The following is a 24,109-nucleotide window of genomic DNA, read 5'->3' as shown; positions in this document are numbered from 1 at the left end:
CATCCATGAGGGGAACACTGATGAAGCATGATTCTACATCAAAGCTAATGAGAGTGTCTAGAATTGATGGTAGTGTGAGAGAGAATGTCAATGAAATGCTTGGAATTGTGGATGTGGTGGTCTGTGATGCCTGCTACTGGCTTTAAGATTGTGACAGATGTTTGCCTAATTGGAAGCAAAGGGAACCTTGTGTTGAGATGATAGGACATAGAGGGACTAATGGTTTGTGAATTTGGGGGTTGACCAAAGAGGATAGGACATCTGCTGGAAGAGGCTTGGAGTTTTAAGTGTAGCTGTTAAGATGTTTAAGGGGTTGGATGGTAGTTCTAGAATCTTGGCTTTGAGTTTCCCCCGCCCTGGGCTGCATTTTAGTTTGCTTTACATTGGGCTTCGTTTTCTTGTCTTTTTGTTCGTGTTATGTTTTGTCCACGCTGACTAGTGTTGCCTTTGTGTGCATGTACAGTGTGGATGGATTTGTTGTTATGTAGAATTTTGGTCGCTGTTGGATCTTTTTTTATGCTTCCACCATAAAGTGTCACAGGAGGCATTATGTTTTTGTGTTGTCAATCCATACTTTCGTCCGTAATCAATTTTGTGGACAGCATAACTAAAAACCGTTTGAGGTATATCCTAATAAAACTTGGCATTTACGTGTATAATCAACCCCCCCGAGATCTGGGCCGTCGATCGTACAATCGCCTCAGAAATTGGCACACACATTTCCTGTTGTGTAATCTACCAATCTATAGAAACGAATTGACAATTTTATATTCTTATGTTTCATTTGATAATGCTAATATATGCATGAAATCATACATTTTGCTGTAAATCAGAAAATAAAAGTCCTAGAATCCTAGTTTTTGATGATAACATTCTTTGAAGCATTCCAAACAATGTATTAAAAAAATAATCTGGTATCAAAATTAATTCATGTATTGCAACGATTTATGAATTTCTTATGTATTTCCTTGTTTTTTACCTTTTGTTTTTGTCATTTTGTTTTCAAAATTTATGACAACATAATTCAAGCATAAATTATGCTAAAATCAATTGATTTCAGCCAATGAAATTGAAAATAATCATATCCCTTTTTAATTAGGTGAGAAAACTCCGTTTGCATACAGACTTTGTACGCAAAATCACGTTTTTGAGCCATTTTTGGTCTGACAAGCATGTAGGCTACATGTATAAAAGGTCGTACAGCATTGCAAGGGTATGCCCAATTTTCACGAAAATGGTGTCAAAAGATGTGCGAGACTTGAAGAAATAAGTCAGCGAGCAGCGCGGTCAAATAATTTCGCGCTGCGGAATGGTCATGGAAAATGTTGAGGGGGGTTGATCAACAACACCTCCCCCCCCCCCCCGCCATTTTAGGGTTAAAGGTCAAAGGCCAGGTTAGAATGCTAAAATTTTACTATTTTATGCTGAAACTACACTTTTTCACTATACCTTGGAGATTACTCAATGCATAACCTTATAAAAGGATCAATGGTCAAGTAAAATCCTCAAATCACCAAATAATAAAGCCATTCATCCAATTAAACCTAGTTCAAGGAAAACAAACACTCGACACATTTGTGACAAACATGTCATTTTAGTTTTTTGCCAATTTTGTGAAACTGTCATCACACAATGTAAAGACATACTTGCAGCGTATCCTAGACATATAGGGAAAACCATGCGTTATGTCTGAGGTATACCGGTCGCTGTAGCGACATTTCTGGTTGAATTATGCATAGCTCTATGCAATGTATTCAAACTCAGTCAATCAATGCAAACCGAATGTTTTGTTGGCGATTCATCCATTCTTGACACAAGCGATTAATAAAGAAACAACTAGAAAAGCACTCTGAGAGCGCAGACCTCCGCCAAGCAGGTTTTTCTTTTTCACCATTGATCTTGTTCTTCCGTAGATATTAGTGATTTCCACTCATATATGCATGCAATAAAATAGCCCACTTTCCCAACGTAGAAGCCTTTTGTTAAATAATTCTTACCCAGCTGCGCCCCCACCCCTTGCACCTCACTCTTACTGCTATAGTATTACTAGAGCACGCACTCATGTGTGCATGCAAACCTCAAATATGTGCAGCATGAACTCCCAAGTTCATTGACCCTACCTGCCAAATTATCAAAAATCCTTCATAAAATCCATAAAAATTCCTGAATCACAACCAAAAATTTAATCATCTGTTCCTTGTGTAATTTTCAACCTTTTCTGTAAGTTGTAATCAAATCCGGTCACAACTTTTAGAGTATCATTTTGCACATGGACAAACAAACGCCGACGAAAATACGACCTCCTCCCTTGGCAGAGGTAATGCTGTTTGTGTTTTGTTTTTGTTTTTGCAATAATTTGTGATAATTATGAAGATAAACATTGAAGGTAAAAAAGATTATTTTCAGCAGAGATTAAACATCATTATAACTTCATAAACAAGCCATGGAGATAGATAAAATATAAAGTGATACAGAACAACCATGTAACAGGTAGACTAAGTCAAGATGTAAATGAGGAGGCTGTCCATAAATTTAATGCAATCAGAATCAAGTGGCAATATTTTTGTGTGTTGTCACATTCTCGGCCCAACAGTGATCGGCGAAATTCACAGAAATTGAACCATCGCGAAAATTATAGCTTTTACAGAAGTTTGAAATTCATACTTGCCAAGCATTCTGATTTAACAGAACTGGTCAGAATTCTGAGGTTTTGAGGACATGTAAAACTGACAACCGGTAGTTGTCACTAAAGGTACAAATATGAAATAGTCACAAAATCCCTGTGCAGCTCCATGGAAAATAGTGTATTTGCAATCTAAAGCCCCGTGAATCGCCATAGAACTACAGGAGCATCATGTCTGTGAACCTAACGATTTCACCTCTGTACATATGCATAGCAGTATACTAAAATACATTGCACACCAGGTTTTCTAATGTACAATGTACACAGCACTACGCTGTGTGTGCCAGTGAAGCTCCACCATTGCAATGTACACAGTCAGGCATGCAATGTCTCTGAGTGATGAGCACATCCTTCACATGTATCGCTCATTTATCATTATAGCCAATGAACTGCTCATGTATAAAGTTCCTTGTATAACAAAAGTTTGATTTCTAGTCATCTTGCAAGATTTCCTTTTGTCCTATTTTTTTTCTATCTCTCTGTCTCCTTGGCTTAAGCTGATGTTCATTATTCCCAAGGTTTGCTGTTTCGAAAAGATGAGGTTCATTATTCTGAAAAGCACAAATGCCAAAAGAGAGAGGTCAAGGGCATGACAAAGTCAAGAATTTACTCTCTGTCATAATGGTGTCCAAAAAAAAAAAAGGATTCAGTGTATCATCTGTGTTGTTATGGCTATAATTTGACTAATCAATACTTGAAAGTGACTTATTTATCTTTGAGCTCCACCCGTTAAAATAAATGATGTTATCTTTGGACCTTCAGATGTTTTAAATGCTATGAAGCTGCTACTGTATTTGCATGCCTCCACCACAAAGTGTTGCAGGAGGCATTATGTTTTCGGGTTGTCCGTCTTTCCGTCTGTGATCAATTTTGTGGACAGCGTAACTAAAAAAAAAAGTGTTTTGAGGTATTAAACCTAATGAAACTTGGCATGTATATTTATGAGTGGGCGAAGTTGTGCCTATCAAGCTTTTGGGTGCAATTGCTCAAAGTCAAAAGGTCAAGGTCAAATGCTCAAAATTTCTCTATTTCCCAATATCTATGCAATACCTGAAGGTATTTTCTTGAAACTTAATGTATGCATGTACCACCAAATTAAGATTTAGAAAGAGATTTGGGTCATGGGTCAAAGGTCAAGTGAAAGTGTTAAAATTTCACTTTTTCTCCATAACTTGGAAATCATTCAAAGTATCTTCCTGGAACTTAGTACATATGCATGTACTAACTGGCAGTTATTATCTAGGGATTTGGAGGTCATTAGTCATAGGGCAGGGGTCAAAGATCAAGGTAAACCCCTAAAAGTTTCACTATTTCCCTCATATCTATGCCATGCCTGCAGGATTTTTCTTGAAACTTAGTATATACATATAGTACCTAATAGAGATTCTCTGGGAAGTTTCTTGCCAAGAGGTCAAAAGTCAAGTGAAAGTGGTTAATTTCACTTCTTCCTCCATATCTCAAAAGTGACTCAAGGTATCATCATGAAACTTAGTACATATTTATGCATGTTCTGCCTGACAGTGATTCTCATGGGAATTCTAGGGTCAAAGGCCAGGTTTAAATGCTAAAATTTTATTATTTAATACTGAAATTACACTTTTGTCCATACCTTTAAAATTACTCAATGTATTGATTTATAAAAGGGTCATAAGTACCTGCACTCTTTATACCCGTTGATCCAAATGAATATAGTTCCAGGAAAGTGAACATTCAACACATTTGTGACAAACATGCCATTTTAATATTTTGCCAGCTATGTGAAATTTTCATCACACATTGTCAAGACATTGTACTATAGACCTATTAGGAAAACCATGCAACATACCAGTTGCCATAGCAATTCTAGTCTGTTTTGTTTTGCTTTCTTACCAGGTATTGATGGTACAGCACTATCAATCAGAAACATCTTTGACATCAGGAATTTCCAGAATAGAGAGCTTGTCATGAGAATACGAACAACTATTCAAAATAAGGATCGAGTATTTTACACAGACCTAAATGGTTTCCAGGTGAGAAGGCTGGTGGATTCTTCATAGCGATAGAATTTGGTGTGTTTGCTTATATACTACTAGGAATATCTCACCTTTTGCTTATCTCTTAATTTGTGCTGTGTCCTCCAGATGCAGCCGCCTATTGCCCGAAAATGAAAGGAAACATAGGTGGGAGACAACTAAAATTGACCCCAAAATAAAAAAGGACTGCGAGTGAGAATAGCATGCCCCCTAACCTCAGCCCCATCAACCCCCAACACTTCCTCTTTCTTCCATCGCCATAGTCGCCCTGTGCTCTTCTTGAACGCTCCCAAATTCTTGTGAATTTGAACCTTTCTTCTTGATCCTGGGGTGAGAGGTATCTTTGCCTTTATTATTCATGATTTGTGCCCACGTCTTTGTTAGGTTTTGGGGACTTGTCCAAAGTCAGAAAGTGCTTTTTCGGGGACCAAAAGTTCCCTGATCAATTTTTTTTTTTACCCCACCAGTGCAACACATGGCGCTCCTTTGTTAACACACTGGCTCCACAAGGGACTCGTTTAGTTCGGAGCTCCCCTGTCTCCTCTCTGTGCTGCTGCACAGAGAAGCCTTATGGTACATTGAGCGGAGGCGTTGAAGACAGTGTTCCTGGTTGCCATTGCTTCTGGCCATAGAGTGAGCTTTCTGCGTGCTTTATGCCTCGATCACGGACATATTTGCTGGGAACGTGCAGGGGTAAGGCTGATCCCCAGGCTAGGCTTTCTCGCTAAAAATCAGACCGAGTCCTCGGAACTGGTGGAGATGTTCCTCGCTCTCCTCATTGAGGAGGACAAGACTTGGTGTCCTGTGCGAATGCTAAAATGGTACTTGGAAAAGACGGAGCTCATACAGGCTTCGTCCTCGTTGTTTGTCGCAACCGTGGCTCTGTTTTGTGCTGTTTAAGACTACCTACCATCTCCAGTTGGTTAGTTGACTGCATCAAGATGGCTGGCTCAGCGACCATCTTTACGGACTCAATTCGAGCCCATGACATGAGAGCTCTCAGCTCTACATGGGTGCTCTTTAATGGTGCAGGTGTATAGGAGATCCAAAAAGCAGCCTATTGGTCAAACCCAAACTCCTTCATCTCCTGCTATCTTAAGGATGTGGTAACCAAGGAAGCTTTCTTTGGCAAAACAACCCTTCTAATGTCCGCTAAAGCCACCTCAGTTCCCGACTCCGATCCCCGGATGTCCTCGCACTAGCGCGCTTCGTTCTTTCATTTCCAAGCCTCCCTTTGAGTTAAACTGGTATCAGTGCCAGTCAGCATGAGTTAAGAGATAAGCAAAAGGTGAGATATTCCTAGTGGTGTATTATGATTATCCGTAGGGATATATCTTATATACGAGAGGAATACCTCACCTTTTGAGCTTCCCTCCCTCCTCCCCCCCCCCCCCTTTTTTTTTTTTGTGGTGGTTGGTTTACCTTTCTCGCTGTTTCCGGTTATGGGAGGAAGTGTTGGGGGTTGATGGGGCTGAGGTTCGGGGGCATGTTAGTCTCGATTGCAGTCCTTTTTTATTTTGGGGTCGATTTTAGTTGTCTCCCACCTATGTTACCTTTCATTTTCGGGCAATGGGCGGCTGCATCCGGAGGATACAGCATGAATTAAGAGATAAGCCAAAGGTGAGATATTCTTCTCGTATATAAGATATGTCCCTATGGATAATCATAATTGAAATGTGAAACATGATGTTATTCCTGGTTGAATAACTTCAGAGTAATAATCATTTAGATATATCAGGATATGAGACAGGAGCATAATTGTGTTTGGATTAAAAACTGGAAAATTTCAAAATGGAAAATTTCAAAATTGTACATGCAAGCCATATGGGATGACATCATCACTTCACTGTTTGCATATTTATATTGTCTGTTCAAGAATTATTTGCCGAAAAATTAGCACAAATTTAAAATGTCATAACTTATTTTTCATCCAATTATTGTGCTAGGAAAACTCTTCTCCTTTTCAGACTAACTTTAAACTGCACTGGTATGAACATTTCATGGTTTCATTTTTTTTAATGTGATATATAAGTCCATGTGCACTTTGGTGAGCATTAATTTTGCTCTATGTCATATTTTAAAGGTGATGGTATACAGTGTACATGTACATGCAGAATCAAATGTCTATCAGTGTCAAGACAAGCAAGCATATGATATTCTTGTGTTGAGCATTTCATCCTGTTTGATTTAAATGTATACATTTTATTGCAAGTAATGTCTGTAGAATTTACTATCACTTTTTTAGCTTCACTGTGCTTCTATCTTAAATGTAACTTAATCTGTTATTCTTTGAAATCATACATGAGAAAAAAATAATCAGGTTTCGTATGATTCTTGTTTTATTTGTTAAAACAGATGCAGAAGAGGAAAACTTTAGATAAAGTGCCACTACAGGGAAACTTTTATCCCATGCCCAGCATGGCATACATTGAAGACAGTACAACAAGACTAACACTGCACACATCACAAGCTGTGGGAGTTGGCAGTTTAAAAGAAGGTGAGCCGCTGAAACTACATTAATGACATCAGATGAAAGGGCAGCGCTTGGAGGTCATATAACTGGCATTGATTCTACTTTAAGGTATTGTTTACCATTGGGAGCAGTGATTTAAAAAAGTGTGAGTTATCGCATTTGATGCATATGTCCTACCTTACAAAATTTTGCTATGTACCCTAAAATATAAGGAGATATCACTGTTTTTCTCACTAAACCATAACTGTAAAAGAATTATTCTAGAAACAATGTTATTATTTCACAATTCTTAACATTGATTATACTGATAAAAATTTTTACATTGGTTGTTCCTACCCCAAACTCACTTTTTAGAACTATTTTTTTTTTCATCTGCAGATGGTAAATAATGCCTTTAAGTAGGTATTTCCACATTTATGTTTTGAGTTGTATGAATTTTTTATAGTAACATGCATTTCTATCTGCCGTGTACCGTAAGTTCTGTGTATACCTGTATGGGGCACTCATCTATAAGGCATACCCGACTTAAGGACTTGTAAAATGAAAACAAACAAATAAATTTCCACCCAAATGTTGTGTGTGTCACACATATTATCTTTGCTCAAAATTTTCCTTGAATGCCACATCATACATTGCCATATTTTTCCTTTCCTTTTCAACTTTCTTATTACTGGTTTTCATCAGACATATATGTATATATATATATATATATACACACACACACACAATTGTAGATACCATGCACTCCTGTTACAACAAACATGGTTCTTGTGAAAGTTCGTTTTAATGAAGTAAAAATTAAGGTTCCTAATTTATCAATAGTTTATGGCAACAAAAAAAAAAATCTGCTCCCCGTGAACATGATTGTAGTGAAATTTTTGTTGCAACAAAGTCATTCCCAACCACCATTGACAGTGAAAAACAAAAGAAATGTACAAGTGTACTGTAAGACGAGGAATGTTTGCATTTTAATTTTGCAAATTTCACGAGAGCCAAGATTTGCAAAATTAAAATGCAAGTGAAAGTAAAATATGGTCTGTAATTATGAAATACAAAAATTATGTATATATATGCCTATATTCATTGATTTGTAAATGAGTAAAGTTCATCATTGTAAACATTTGTGTCACAACCCTGAAGGTTTGTGATGAAGGTTCATTATTCCTAAGGTTCATCACTGCAAAAATAAAATAAGGTTTGATATTAAAAAGTTTCATTGATCTAAATATGAAAGACGGTTTGTTGAGTTTCGTAAAAAGCAGGGTGAGTGTACTTAAAAACCTTCAGAATTACACATCATATATTTTTGGATTAGTGAACTTCCAGAATATCTGACCTATTTTATTTTCCAATTAATGAACTTTCAAAATAATAACCTTAATTCCACTTTCAAAATTATGGACTTTCGGAATAAAGAACTTGAGGAAGATCAAACCTTCAGAGTAATGAACCATTTTTATGCCTCCGCCATGAAGTGTCGCCAGAGGCATTATGTTTTCAGGTTGTCCGTCCTTTCGTCCGTCCTTCCGTCCATCTGTAATCAATTTTTGTGGACAGCATAACTAAAAAACTGTTTGAGGTATCCTAATGAAACTTGGCTTTTATATGTTTGAGTGGAGCTTATGCTCAAGGTCAAGGTCAAATACTCAAAAATGGTTGTAGAGCGTATCACAATCGTCTAATGAGCGCACTCAAAATTTCACTATTTCCCCCATATCTACGCAATGCCTGAAGGTATTTTCTTGAAACTTAGTGTATATGTGTACTGCTAAAAGAGGATTCTTCAGAGAGAGTTTGGGGTCATGAGGTCAAAGGTCAAGTGAAAATATTAAAATTTCACTTTTTTCTCTATGTCTCACAAATGGTTCAAGGTATCTTCATGGAACTTAGTACATATGCGTACTGTCTGGCAGTGATTATGTAGGGAATTTGGGGGCACGGGTCAAAAGTCAGGTGGTCAAGGTCAACTCCTTAAAATTTCAATATTTCTCTTTTATTTATGCAATGCCTACATAATTTTTCTTGAAACAGAGTATATACATGTCTTATCCAATAGAGATTCTCTTGGAAGTTTCTTACCAAAAGGTCAAAGGTCAAAAGGTCAGTGAAAGTGCTGAATTTCACTTCTTCCACCATATCTTGAAAAGTGACTCGAGGTATCATCATGAAACTTAGTAATTATCTATGCATGTTCTACCTGACAGTGATTCTCTTGGGAACTGTAGGCTCATAGGGTCAAAGGTCAAGGGACAAAGGCCAGGTTAAAATGCTAAAATTTTACTATTTAATACTGCAGTAACATTTTTTCTCCATACTTTGAAAATTACTTACACCCCATCTCACTAGAAAGCGATTCCGCTACGATCATCAAAAATCTACAAAGCGCGGCAGATCGTGGCTTGATCGCTTTAAATCTTCTCCATCGCGTCTTGAGCGGTTCAGAAGCGCGAAGGGTCGCCACTATCGCCATGGTCGGCGACCTCGCTACGGAAGTTTTGAACATGTCCAAAACTTCCGTAGCGAGGTCGCCATGGTTGTAGAGCGTATCACAATCGTCTAATGAGCGCACTCAAAATTTCACTATTTCCCCCATATCTACGCAATGCCTGAAGGTATTTTCTTGAAACTTAGTGTATATGTGTACTGCTAAAAGAGGATTCTTCAGAGAGAGTTTGGGGTCATGAGGTCAAAGGTCAAGTGAAAATATTAAAATTTCACTTTTTTCTCTATGTCTCACAAATGGTTCAAGGTATCTTCATGGAACTTAGTACATATGCGTACTGTCTGGCAGTGATTATGTAGGGAATTTGGGGGCACGGGTCAAAAGTCAGGTGGTCAAGGTCAACTCCTTAAAATTTCAATATTTCTCTTTTATTTATGCAATGCCTACATAATTTTTCTTGAAACAGAGTATATACATGTCTTATCCAATAGAGATTCTCTTGGAAGTTTCTTACCAAAAGGTCAAAGGTCAAAAGGTCAGTGAAAGTGCTGAATTTCACTTCTTCCACCATATCTTGAAAAGTGACTCGAGGTATCATCATGAAACTTAGTAATTATCTATGCATGTTCTACCTGACAGTGATTCTCTTGGGAACTGTAGGCTCATAGGGTCAAAGGTCAAGGGACAGAGGCCAGGTTAAAATGCTAAAATTTTACTATTTAATACTGCAGTAACATTTTTTCTCCATACTTTGAAAATTACTTACACCCCATCTCACTAGAAAGCGATTCCGCTACGATCATCAAAAATCTACAAAGCGCGGCAGATCGTGGCTTGATCGCTTTAAATCTTCTCCATCGCGTCTTGAGCTGTTCAGAAGCGCGAAGGGTCGCCACTATCGCCATGGTCGGCGACCTCGCTACGGAAGTTTTGAACATGTCCAAAACTTCCGTAGCGAGGTCGCCATGGTTTTAGAGCGTATCACAATCGTCTAATGAGCGCATTAAAAGCGCCACATTCGTAACTCTGACGGGGACGGCCCCCATCGCCCATGAAAATTACCACTTTTACAGTATTACGTAACAGGAACCAACCATGAACGATAGAAAGTGATGCACAGACCAGGATGGTGGACATGGAGAAAAACTTATAAAGTTCATTTTTCCACGTACACTCAGTACGAACTACTCTGTTTATTAAATTGTTTGTCAAAGAACCATTCCAAGTCAATGAAAGTAAATTAAGTTGTAATCTTTTCAAATATATCTTCATAAAATTGTCTCATTGTAGGATTCGATTTGTAGTTTACTCGTTGCCGGTTCTTTAATGTTATATACACATTTTACCCTTTTAATTGAATGGATGACTTAACTAATAATGCAATTTCACATTAGGTTCTAACTGGTGTGTTCTAAAATGCTAAAGCCCCGGTCAGACAGCACTCCACGTCCAAATCACGTACAAAAAGTTATGAAAATCTGGTGGACATGGTCGTAAGTGGTAATTTTTGTCCCCGCCGAACGAGTTCAAGCAGGGGACTATGAAACGGGCTCCGTACGTGTGTGTGTCTGTGCGTCCGTGTGTGATCAAAATGTTCAATTTGCTACTTCTCTTTCATTTATGAGCCAATTTTGATTTGTTTGCTTTATATGATAGCACTACATGGGAGCTTTGAAACTTCTACACAGAATTTCAGTTGTGACCTTTGACCTTGACCTTTGACCTATATTGTACATTTTGCTACAAAATGCTACTCCTTCGCCATTTCTAACCCGATTTCGATTCTGTTTGCTTTATGTGATGGCACTAGGTGAGGGCTTCCAAACTTCTTCACAGAATTTTGACTTCTTTGACCTTTGACCTTGATTTTTGACCTTTATTGTACATTTTGCTACAAAATGCTACTCCTTCGCCATTTCTAACCCGATTTCGATTCCGTTTGCTTTATGTGATGGCTCTAGGTGAGGGCTTCCAAACTTCTACACAGAATTTTGACCTTTGACTTCTTTGACCTTTGACCTTGATTTTTGACCTATATTGTACATTGGCTACAAAATGCTACTCCTTTGCCATTTCTAACCCGATTTCGATTCCGTTTGCTTTATGTGATGGCTCTAGGTGAGGGCTTCAAAACTTCTATACAGAATTTTGACCTTTGACTTCTTTGACCTTTGACCTTGATGTTTGACCTGTATTGTACATTTTGCTACAAAATGCTACTCCTTCGCCATTTCTAACCCGATTTCGATTCCGTTTGCTTTATGTGATGGCACTATGTGAGGGCTTTAAAACTTGTACACAGAATTTTGACCTTTGACTTCTTTGACCTTGATTTTTGACCTATATTGTACATGTTGCTACATAATGCTACTTCCGGCGGGGACATATATTACGCACCGCGTAATTTCTACTTTTCCTTGTTTGGTTAATTTTGGTTTGGCCATGCTTTGTACGGGGTATGGCCGTTGGCGGCTGTTCCACTGCTGAAGCACTGCCTAAGCATGGCTAACCACGTCCAGCCACGTGTGTGTACGCGGAAAAATCCATTTGTCAGCGATAAGCCGCTAAACACACGCTATTTCCCTTGATACCAACGCGTAACACACGTCAGATGACCTTGCTCTGCCCGTGACAGACCGCTAAACTTTCGCGTCTTTACCGCGTCTCCCCAAGTTTTAATCACTGCCGGAACACGGATTATCACGTGTGTTTCATGTGTGTTACACGTCTTTACCACGTGTGCCGCCTGTGGTTGTCAGCGGAATAAAATTTTGAGCAGTTCAAAACTTTTTACCGCGTCCAACGCCGTTCAGATTTTCCCCCGCGTCCTGCCACGTCTATAAATCAACCGTAGCTCGTCTTAAACTCGACATCAACGCGAACAACATCGTCTGCTTCACGGGACACCACTTTTTGACGTGTTTTGGCCGTGATTAAGCCATAAAGCGCTTTGTGACCGGGGTTTAAGATGTAAGGCTAAAACCATACTAGTATTCTGCATATCCATGTTGGAAAGTCATGGAAAACTACCGGCCAGTATCAAACATCGCTTTCATGTCAAAAGTAACCGAGCATGTGGTATCTTCTAGATTGACATCTTACTTACGTGATTGCAATTTGCATGAGGACTTCCAGTCAGCTTACAAGGCCTTCCACAGCACTGAGACGGCATTACTTCGCGTGAAGCAAGATATTCTGCAAGAGATTGATCACAAGAAGGCAGTCATACTTGTGCTGCTTGACCTAAGTGCCGCATTCGACACCCTAGATCATTCGATCCTGTTGGCAAGACTTCAGTCTGATTATGGGATCAGAGACACAGCTCTACAATGGTTTACATCGTACCTTACCGTACGCTCTCTACGTGTCGTCACTAGGGGAAAGTTCTCTGAGCCTCATACTGTAGAATATGGAGTCCCTTAGGGCTCGGTGCATGGGCCTCAACTCTTCACAATGTACATCAGACCTGTCGCGGATATCATCAGACGGCATGGCCTACGATATCATCTGTACGCTGACGATACACAAATTTACTGTACTTTCGATCCACGCAATCCTGCCAGTCTAAACGAAGCCCAGATCAAACTGGAGGAATGTATCCATGAGTTAAGGCACTGGATGGCGAGTAATATGTTGAAGTTAAATGAGGACAAAACTCAAAGCATTGTTTTCTCATCTAGTAGACTACGCCCTACGGGAGATACAAGCATTCAGCTTGGAAACACTACTGTCAATGTATCACACACTGTACAAAATCTAGATGTTCATTTTGACCAGATACTGTCGATGACAGATCATGTCAGTAGAGTATGCCAGACAGCAAACCTCCATCTGAGAAACATATCTCATGTTCGAAAGTATCTTACAGAAGATGCATGTAACCATGCAGTACGCTCTCTAGTTCTGAGCAGGCTTGACTATGGAAATTCCCTGCTGGCAAATATGAATGTCAGTGATGTGAAAAGACTCCAAAAAGTCCAAAATCGAGCGGCTCGCCTGGTGCTTGGTGTAAAGAGAAGATCCCCGAGTGCTCCTTTACTGAAGCAGTTACACTGGCTCCCCATCAAAGAGCGTATCGATTTCAAACTAGCTCTTCTTGTCTATAAATGCATGATGAATGCCGCTCCTCAATACCTATCCAACCTACTAACCACCCCTACAGCCTCCAGATATCAACTGTGGTCACAAAATGATAAGACAGTCCTACAAATCCCACAAGTAAAAACCAAAGCTTTCGAACGTACATTTTCATATGCTGGATCTGTTGTCTGGAACACTCTACCAAAATAACTCCGTCTACAGTATATACCAAAAGAAACTTTGCGTTGAATTTACGTGTAACGCAAGCGCCGATCGGTACTGCGTTAATCTTTCTGCATTACAAAATTAACGATCACCGTGCGTGAATGATCGTTACAGATCGTTACAGATCGTTACTGTGCGTTGCAGATCGTTACTGTGCGTTAATATTTAGATCTTGCGTTAGCGGACTTGTCATGTGGACTGGCAAGAAATCTCGGAAATTGCGAGACTCGGAGATGCCTCGGTTAAGTAACTGTCGTTCTTAATATCTACTACGGACAATTTCCTGCCGGCGGAGGGCATTTAAATAGCGATATCAAATACCAAAAGATTTTGTAGTTGTGCAGAACTCCCCTGGCAATGTCGTATTGTCATGGTCGTCAAATTTGTACTCATGGGCGCAGTCAATGGAATCTGGCAGGCAAAAATTTTGAAGCCACATTTTTCCCCACAGCCAACATTTTCCATCGAACATTGAACCCATAAAATCACGCATACGCAAGCCTAAAACTAACGCCGACTGTCTAACGTTAACGATGTCACGATTTCAACAACTGTCAGACACTTACTCAATTCAGGAAGGTGCAAAAGTCCATTTATATTCCAATACACAACGTGTGTCTCGCCGAATAACTGGTGGTAGTGTGTGGTGACAAAGCCGAGTATTTCGGCAGTAAAAGTAGCTGCAGCAGAAGAAAATGTCTACCACTTTCTGCTCGCATTATTACACTGCCAGCAGGTGAGTCAAGTGGTGACTTGATAGGCACGCTTCACATGAAAGTTTACCCAGAAACATGAAAAATCCCACGATGCCAAGGTGCCAGAGTGGGGAGTGGGGAGGGGTGGAGAGAGAGAGAGAGACCAATCAACAGAAGAAACCGCGCGTACTGGCGCATTCTCGGAGGTCATGAACAGTCTGGGGTCTTGGAGATGAACAGAGAAGGAATGTTTAATTAAAGATAGCTCAAGTCGAAGACCCAGGATTACAAACTTTTATTCTTTTTTTTCCCCTTTCATTTAACATGCCTTCACGTTTAGAAATGGTTGCACTCCTTAAAAAAAACTCTCCTGAGATTTTTGTGAACTTACTTACCATGAAAGTGTTACTACGTGTAATACAATAGTTAATACTATACCTATTGCTTTAATCATATCTGTAATACTGTATAACACAAATTTGACTACCAATGACAATAAAAAATACTTGTATTTGTTTTGTGCAGAGATTTTTTGTCTTTATCCTGACTAGTTCCTATGAAATTTCTAATGTTTTTACGGCAGCATCAACAGCCTAAAATAAATTACTGAGAGATTTATAAATTATGAAATTTTTGGCAACCATCCATTTGAACGTCAGGCATGAAAAGCTCCTGATATTCAGCAAAAACAACTCAACAGATCAGAGACAAAGTTCCTTCAAATTTTGAGAAGTAGCACGCAGATTTGCTGGGCGTGGTAGGGTCCATGCTTTGAGATCGTCACAATCGTGTTGTCACCAGCGAGGTGGAGTGTCTCTCTTCCACCTCCCTGTTGCTCCCCAACGTGCATTGTGAATGCGTGGCGTTTCTTGTCACCGTCAGTACCCGAGGCTGCTTTGTATTTGTCTTGGAATATTGATTCTTCTTGTCATGACATGAGTGTAGTAATCGTTTTGCATGGCTATGTAAAAAATTGTGATACAACGTGTACTCAACTCGTCTGTGTGATTTTTTTCTTTCAGTCCAAAAGGAAGACAAAATAGTATCATGACGTTTGCAGTTGTTCGAAAGGTCTGCTTTTGATAACTCACAGACTACTAAATAATCACCCTTGTTTCCCGCTCCCAGGCCCTCCAATTTTATTGAGCAATCCACACGCGCGCGCAAATTCCTTTGCCATGTGGTTTTGCCAGCCAGCTGTCGGAATGTGTTTTGAAGTTACATTTCAGCCTGGCCTGGCTGGCATGAATGGGTGTCGAGTTTCAATCAATACCTACTGTTGTTTTATTCTTGTATTTGAACATGTCGTTTCACCTGACAACACACAGAGATCGGGAAGGTGTAGGGCTAGGGAAGAGGTTTTTGTTGTGTGTTGCAACCTAATCCGGGCAATTAACCCCAGAGGGCAATTACCCCCCTCCCCCGCTAAATACTGGTTAATTAGTCCATGGGCCAGGCCAGATATTGGTACCATCTGAGGTGGCAAAACCTTTTTGGTGTCATTTTGTTTGTCGGGCATAGATATGCTTATCAAGCTATGATAGCATTTCCAAATGAGTAGCTTAGTCATAGTAAATGAATTTTTAACCAATTTGGTCTCGTTGTTATATCCCTATACTTCTGAATCGAAACTAACCGCCATACAAAGAAGAGCACTGTCTTCTGTATGTTCCATAGAGCTGTAAAATGCAGCTCTATGGTATGTTCACAGGTGTTCTGTTGTCAACGCGGTGCGCTTAGTCTTTATTCAAGGCAGCGAAGGGAATATCCAAAGGTTATGATGTCCACAGCGCTTAGTCTTTATTCTAGACGGCGAAGGGAATATCCAAAGCGTATGATACAGTGTATATCCTTTTATCTAAAAACAACAACAACAAAAGCAATTCCTAGTGAATTTTACCGTATTTTTCAATCATTTATCATTTTCCGGTGAAAACGCTACGGTGAAAACGCTGATACCACGCCAATGTCGCTTTATTTCCCTCCAACAATATAAGATAATGCAAAAACAATGTACCGGTACACTACGATACATTATAATGAATGATATTGTAAATGAACAGATTGATTTTTGTTTAAAACTGATGTATTTGTTGATAGGGTAGTATAAAAACAGTATAGATAATCCCTTTTATGAGGAACTTTAGATATGATAACGGTACATTGGTCTAGATAAAGAACTAAGCGCACCGCGTGACAGCTGTGGACATCATAACCCTGTGGATATTCCCTTCGCTGCCTTGAATAAAGACTAAGCGCACCGCGTTTACAACAGAACACCTGTGGACATACAGAAGGCAGTGCTCTTCTTTGTATAGCGGTTTAGTTTCGATTCAGAAGTATAGGGATATAAATACGAGACCAAATTGGTTAAAAATTCATTTATTATGACTAAGCTACTCATTTGAAATTGCTATCATAGCTTGATAAGCATATCTATACCCGACAAACAAAATGACACCAAAAAGGTTGTGCCACCTCAGATGGTACCAACAACCCATTTTTCGGGTCTTGGCCCATGGACTAAATGGTAAGGTTAGAGTAAAGATTAGGGTTAGGTTTAGGGTGAGGAGTTTGGGTTATGGTTAGGATTAGGGCCAGGGGAATGGTCCGGGGTAATTGCCCGGGAAGAAAAGAGGGACGCGCTTTTGTTCTTGGTCAAATCGATTTTCCTAGGTGATGCTGTGGAGCTAGAAAGGAACAAAAAAAGCAATTATGATGTCTGGCGTACTTCCGGGATGTCTTATTTTCCTTGCACTCTGAAATTTCTTATTGTTTGGCGTTATCAATGTCGTTAATTGTTGTATAGTTACCCTCTTTCATTATAAACTTATAGTCCATAGAGCATTCATACGCATTAAGATCACACTCGAAAAGCTATACTGGTGTATAGTTTGAACACAGCAAAATGAAATAACGAATATCCCGCAGATTTTCCAAAATTATGCGTCATGTGGGTCCATTCATTTTCTGTTCTTTTCTTTTTTTTTCATTTGTCTTCTTGTCGATGTGAGGGTAGATTCAGGATATACTTTTCCTTTTCCCCTTTCGGCCCGGTGCGATTACTCCTGGTGCTGACATTCTTTCTGCTCGTCTTCCGATTATATTGTTGTTGTAAATAAATGCGCATGGAGCCCCAGCTGCTTGCAAAAAAAAAAAAAAAAAAAAGCTATCTAAAGTTGACCTTCAAATACAAGTAAAATCTGAATCATTTTAATGGTACGTGTTCACGGTTTCAATCCCCTCGAAGCCCGATATTTGCCTTTCAGCAAGACACTATCCACAAAAGGCCAGGGCTCCACACGAACTTTTATTTTGGTGGCCCGATCGGACCACCAAAATGATTGATTTTTATTTTTTGGTGGCCCGAAAAGAAAAACAAACAAGCAAAACTACCGGTCCTACTAAACATAGAAAAATAAATATCAAGTATTTCTGAAGTGATACAGGTACCCACGTCTAAAATAAATGAATAGAAAATTTAGTCATCTCATACCGTTATTCTGAGTTCTAAGATTTCGCAAATAGGCTTATAGATTATTATACAAGTTGATGCCTATTAAAGTGGTCAAAATTTACGTTTGAAATGAGAAAGTGGGAGCATTTGCAGACATTGTAAACATCCGACATTTGTTTTAGCATCGTAAAGAGCCAAAAATTACCGTTATTTATTTCTGATGGAAATTCAAGCAATCATCCAACATTTACAAGTATTTTAACACCTTCCGGAGCCGAATGTTACCGTTAATCATTTTCTAATGTAAAACCAAGCAACCGACATTCATTCTGCATCTTATGGACCTGAATATCATCCTTATTCATTTCCGAACGTGAAAGCAAACATCCGCTCTTTATTCTATCATCTATCTGAGCCGATTGATACCGTTAATCATTTCCAAACGTACAAGCAACAATCTGTTACTTACATTTTAGCATCGTACGGAGCAGAATATTGCCGTTATTCATCTCCAAATTCAAAAGCAAACACCCGACATTTATTTTATGATCGAAGGAGCCAAATGTCACTGCTGTCCACTTTCGAAAGTGAAATGAATCATCTGACATATTTCAGCATCGTACGGAGCCGAATGTTATACTGTTTTTTACATTCAAACGTCAAGGCAGACATCCAACATTTACTTTAACATCAAACGCAACTGAATGTTATTGTTATTCATTTCGAAATGTTAAATAGCAAATGTCTGATATTTATTTTAGCATCTTAATTATGGAACAGAATGTTACTGCTTTTCACTTCCGAACGTTCAAGCAATCATCTAACATTCATTTTGGCATCTTCCGAAGCCGAATGTTATTGAGCACTATTTACTTTCGAACGTAAAAGTGAACATTCGGCATTTCATCGTCGTACGGAGCTGAATATCATTGTTATTCATTTCGGAACGTCAAAGGGATCATTCGACATATATTTTAGTATCTTTCGGAGCTGAATGTTATTGCCATTTACTTTCGAACGTAAAAGCGAACATCCAGCAATTATTTCATCATCGTACTGAGATGAATACTATTGTTATTCATTTCCGAACGCCAAAGCAAACATTCAATGTTTATTTTAGCATCTTCCGGAGCTGATTGTTATTGCTATTTACTTTCGAACATAAAAGTAAACATCAGACATTTATTTATCATCGGACGGAGTTGAATACTATTGTTATTCATTTCCGAACGTCAAAGCAAACATTAACTTCACCATGAAACGCAATTAAATGTTACGGTTATTCATTTCGAAATTTAAAAGCAAACATGCGACAGTTATTTAGCATCGTATGGAGCAAAATATTACTGTTATTCATTTCCGAACGTAAAAACAATCATCTGACATTTATTTTAGCATCTTCTGGAGCCAAATGTTGTTGCTATTCACTTTCGAAAGTAAAAGCAAACACCCAACATTTATCTCATCGTTGTACGAAGTTGATTATTATTGTTATTCATTTCCGAACGCCAAAGGGATAATTCGACATTTACTTTAGCATCTTCCGGAGCTGAATATTATTGTTATTTACTTTTGAACGTAAAAGTAAACTTCCGGCATTTATTTTATCATCGTACGGAGTTGACTATCATTTTCATTTATATTCGACCGTCAAAGCAAACATTCGACATTTATTTCAGCATCTTCCGGAGCCGTATTTTATCCTTATTTATTTCCGAATGCAAAATCAAATATCTGACATTAATTTCAGCACCGTACGGAGCTGAATGTTACCATTATTCATTTCCAAAAGTATAAGCAAACATCCGACATTTATTTTTGTATAATACGGAGTCGAATATTACCGTTATTCATTTCCAAAATTAAGAGCAAACATCTGACATTTATTCTAGCAGCTTACGGAGCCGATAGTTACCGCTGTTCATTTTCAAAACTAAAGGCAAACATCCGGCTTTTTGGTGACGCCGGTCGCAAATTAACCATTCGCGAAATCGTGATTCGATTCGCGAAAAGACTCCGCTATAAAATCGCTACACTCAGCAGGGGCTACGTCGTCCTTTCACCGGGTCTCGTTACAAAACCAAAATCTCACGTGAGTTCTTGCGTTACCTATCATTAATTTTAACGAAACATCGTTAATTTGCGTTAGGGATCGTTACTCATCGTTACTCATCGTTACTACAAACGTTAATTTTCCCGATCGTTACTTTGCGTTACTAACGATTCAGGTGAAAGCGCTTGCGTTAATGAAACGTTAATGTTGATTAACGCAAAGTTTCTTTTGGTATATACTGTATGTAATTCAGAAGAAATGTTTAGAAGGAAACTGAAGCCTGAACTATTTCAATTGTAACTATGTTGTTCCTATACTTTGTAAATATTGTTTGTTGATGTATGTACAGCGCTTTGATCAGGTCCTGTAAAAGCGCTCAATAAGAAATAGTTATTATTATTATTATTATTATTTGACACAGACATCTGACAGAAGAAATTCAGTCATGAAACCCATTTTATACCGCGATTGCTTGAGATCGTAGCATGAGCCCGACATAAGCGTATCACTATCGCTCCGATCGTATCACTGTTGTAGCAAGATCTTGACAAGTGTACGAATATCGCAACACAGTCGGTTCGATCGCAGAAGCAGCGCGTCTTGTCGACCTGGAAATGCGGCAACAACGTGGCAGAGTCATATTATCATCGTGGCGCTATCGCCTACAGCGCAGGTTGAGCATGGAGAAACCGTAGTGTAATCGCCTCGGAGACCAAAAATGGAGACAGACGGCGATCGCACCACGATTTGTTAAATCGTCACAGATAGCCATGGTCGCCATGATCGCCTTCCTAGTGAGATGGGGGCCTTAATGCATAAACTTATCAAAGGGTCAAAAGTCAAGTAAAAATCCTCAAATCCCCAAATACTTGCAAATGTGACCGTGCATCACAAAACAAACAGAAAGTCACACCCCTTGATTTTACATGAGGACTCAAGAAAGGTGAAACGGGTCAACCAAGTCAAATTTGCGTTTTCCATATTTTCTGACAGATCCATTCTTGTACATTATTCTCGAGTTTGGGATCATAAATTTAATGGGAAAGTGGGTTTTCAGCAGTTTTTCTACAACCCTTTTTTGGTAGAGTAGTGTAATCAGGCTTTTCTTCATTTCTTGAAAATCCCTTGCACACTCTTCACTTTAAATTCTAATAACTTTTGAAAAGATGATGCTACTGCTTTGAAAGTTGACATTTATCATGGACAGAATGCGTTAATAGAGCATGCTCAATTTCAGCTTAATCTGGTAATCCCGTCATTGTTGTTACTGCAGTGGTTTACTTCATGTTTTTGTCCCATTCATGACACAAGTAGCACAACTTAGTGCAGAGATTAAGCGCTTGAATAGACCTTGTACTTCAGAGCCTCTTTTCTCAGTTTAAACTTTCCAGAGTGTGGGCTTTCTTTCCAAAATTTATATGGGTTAGGAGAATCCACTTGAATTGAGTTATACATCATTTTAAAGCTTAGAGTCTGCTCTTTCAGAATATGCCCATTTCTTAAAATCCATGTCTGACAACTTTTTGTTGGTTTTGTGGTGCAGGGTCACATATAGAGCCATTCATCCAATTATACCTAGTTCAAGGAAAGTAAACATTCAACACATTTGTGACAATCCTGTCATTTTAATATTTTGCCAATGAGGTGAAACTATCATCACACATTGCCAAGACATTGTACTATTAGGAGAACCATGCATTATGGCGGAGGCATACCAGTCGCCATAGCGACATTTCTAGTTCATTTTTGGATTAGCAAACCTTTGGAATACCGAATCCTGGGAATAGTGAATCTTCAGAAAAATGAGCATTAGGAATAAAATGCTTTTGGAATAATGCACTTTTGATTCAAACTACACATAAAAGTACAAACAACTTTATGCTCTCTCTTCAATGTAAGACTTATACAAAATTCATGAGATGTATCACATTGAACATTGCTTTACAGTGTATGACTCAGTGTATGAGTATTCAATATTAAAACAACATACATTAATGTATGGTTATTATTGTCGAGCCCACCGGAGGTGCGGGGAGACTAAGGGATAGCCTGCGGGGTCTGTCCGTCGTCCGTCCATCCGTCCGTCTTCCGTCCATAACACTACCAAAACTTGAATAACTCTCTACTGAGGACTTTGATTTCAATCAAACTTGGAGGGAAGAGTGATTATACAAAAGTTACACAATTTATTAAACATGAAGGTCACCTCAAGGTCAAAGGTCACAGACAGAGGTCAATGAACTTTAGGACCCAATGTTAAGTTTTTATGGTACATTTCGATTATGGCTCAAAACTTTTGATCCATATGTCTGATTGTGACCAAACTTGAATGATAGATGTCCCTTGGGGAGTTGAAATTCACCACAAGACAAAGGTCACAGGCGGGTCAACGAACTTTTAGAGAGCCCAATATTAAGTTTTTACGGTGTGTTTCGATTACGGCTCGATCCCTATGTCAGTTTGTGACCAAACTTGGATGGTAGATGTCCCTTGGGGAGTTGAAGGTCATCACAAGGTCAAAGGTGACAGACAGGGGTCAACAAATTTTAGGGCCCAATGTTAAGTTTTTTGGCGTGTTTCGATTATGGCTCATAACTTTTGATCCCTGTGTCCGTTTGTGACCAAACTTGGCTGGTAAATGTGTCTTGGGGAGTTGAAGGTCACCAAGAGGTCAGAGGTCATAGATAGGGTCAGTGAACTTCTGGGATTTAGAAAAACATTTATTTCTTCTATGCGAATTGGCAAGACACATTTTGGCACTTGCCTTGTTCTATACTGTGCTTGTCCAGTTACAATAAAATTTTGATATACAAAGAGAAAACTGCGTGTCTCAAAGTGCTGTATAATGGGAGTTCAATGCCTTGCTGCACATGAAGTGAGGATGAAGACTAGAACTACTTTGGATTGCAATGGAAAGAAATTTCTAGTACACATCTCATATCTTTTCATCCTATCGTTCCATCTACTTCTCCATTTCAATTTGTGTGGATTACTTGCTTGCATGTATTTGTTCATCTATATTTGATACCCATGTATACATCACTGTCTGTGTGCAGGTTGGTTAGAAGTGGTCTTGGACAGGCGGTTGATGCAGGATGACTCTCGTGGCTTACAGCAAGGGGTCACAGACAATAAAGTGACCCCTGACCTTTTCCTCCTTCAAGTGGAGAGGAGGACTGGAGATGAAACTCAGGTTAGGAACATACCATTCTCTCTGTGGGGAATGCTTGGGAGCAATAAGGTGAGGGATATTTTTTGCAGTCCTTAGATGATGGAACATCTGTATATAGTACATAGTTAAAACAAAAATGATATACTGCCTCCTGCTCCCCCTTCATATCTTTACTATGTATCTTGTCTTGTGACTAACAGCATGCCAGTGCATAAGTTTGTGTTTTCAATTTAAGCAAAACAAACTGAGCAAATAATAGCAAATTGATGCGTATTGGAATGAGTATTTTTATAGTTGCATATTGCTATCATGCAAGAAGATTGGTCTACGGCTCAATGCAAAGAAGACAAAGGTGATGGCATTTAATATCGACGACACCACTATCACAACCTTTGATGGCGCAGTACGCGATGTGAAGAACGACTTCAAGTATCTGGGCTCCTGGATTGCCTCGACAGAACAAGACATTAGGATCAGACGTGGCCACGCATGGAATGCTTTGCACAGTATGAGGAAAGTGTGGAAATCCCAGCTTAGCGACGACATAAAACGGCGACTTTTTGTCACAACAGTTGAGTCTGTATTACTCTATGGAGCAGAGACGTGGACACTCACAGCCAGACAAGAGAAAGCATTGGACGGAGTGTACACACGCATGCTCAGGATAGTCCTTAATGTTTCATGGAGTGACTATGTTAGAAATGATGACTTGTATGGTACATTGCCAAAGGTGTCTGACAAAGTGCGTGAGAGAAGGATGAGATTAGCAGGACACTGTGCGCGACACCCTGAGCTATCTGCCAATTCCCTCGTACT

The 24,109-nt window shown here is 39.1% G+C and overlaps 1 protein-coding gene across 1 annotated transcript in view; it reads left to right on the top strand.

The window, feature by feature from the left end:
- The window catches only part of LOC139721525 (alpha-mannosidase 2x-like), a 220,830-nt gene that overhangs the window by 137,066 nt on the left and 59,655 nt on the right, over window positions 1–24,109 (top strand). Inside the window, exons 18-20 of the mRNA XM_071632875.1 lie at window positions 4,556–4,692; window positions 7,051–7,192; window positions 23,178–23,362. Of these exons, the coding sequence (XP_071488976.1) occupies window positions 4,556–4,692; window positions 7,051–7,192; window positions 23,178–23,362 (464 nt within the window). The remainder of the gene's footprint in view (window positions 1–4,555; window positions 4,693–7,050; window positions 7,193–23,177; window positions 23,363–24,109) is intronic.

The sequence above is a fragment of the Diadema antillarum genome, unplaced genomic scaffold (assembly GCF_040938485.1).
Source record: "Diadema antillarum isolate AM-2024a unplaced genomic scaffold, OU_Dant_1.0 scf00000001, whole genome shotgun sequence".
NCBI lineage: Eukaryota > Metazoa > Echinodermata > Echinoidea > Diadematoida > Diadematidae > Diadema > Diadema antillarum.
This window is presented reverse-complemented; position numbering and strand designations above follow the sequence as displayed.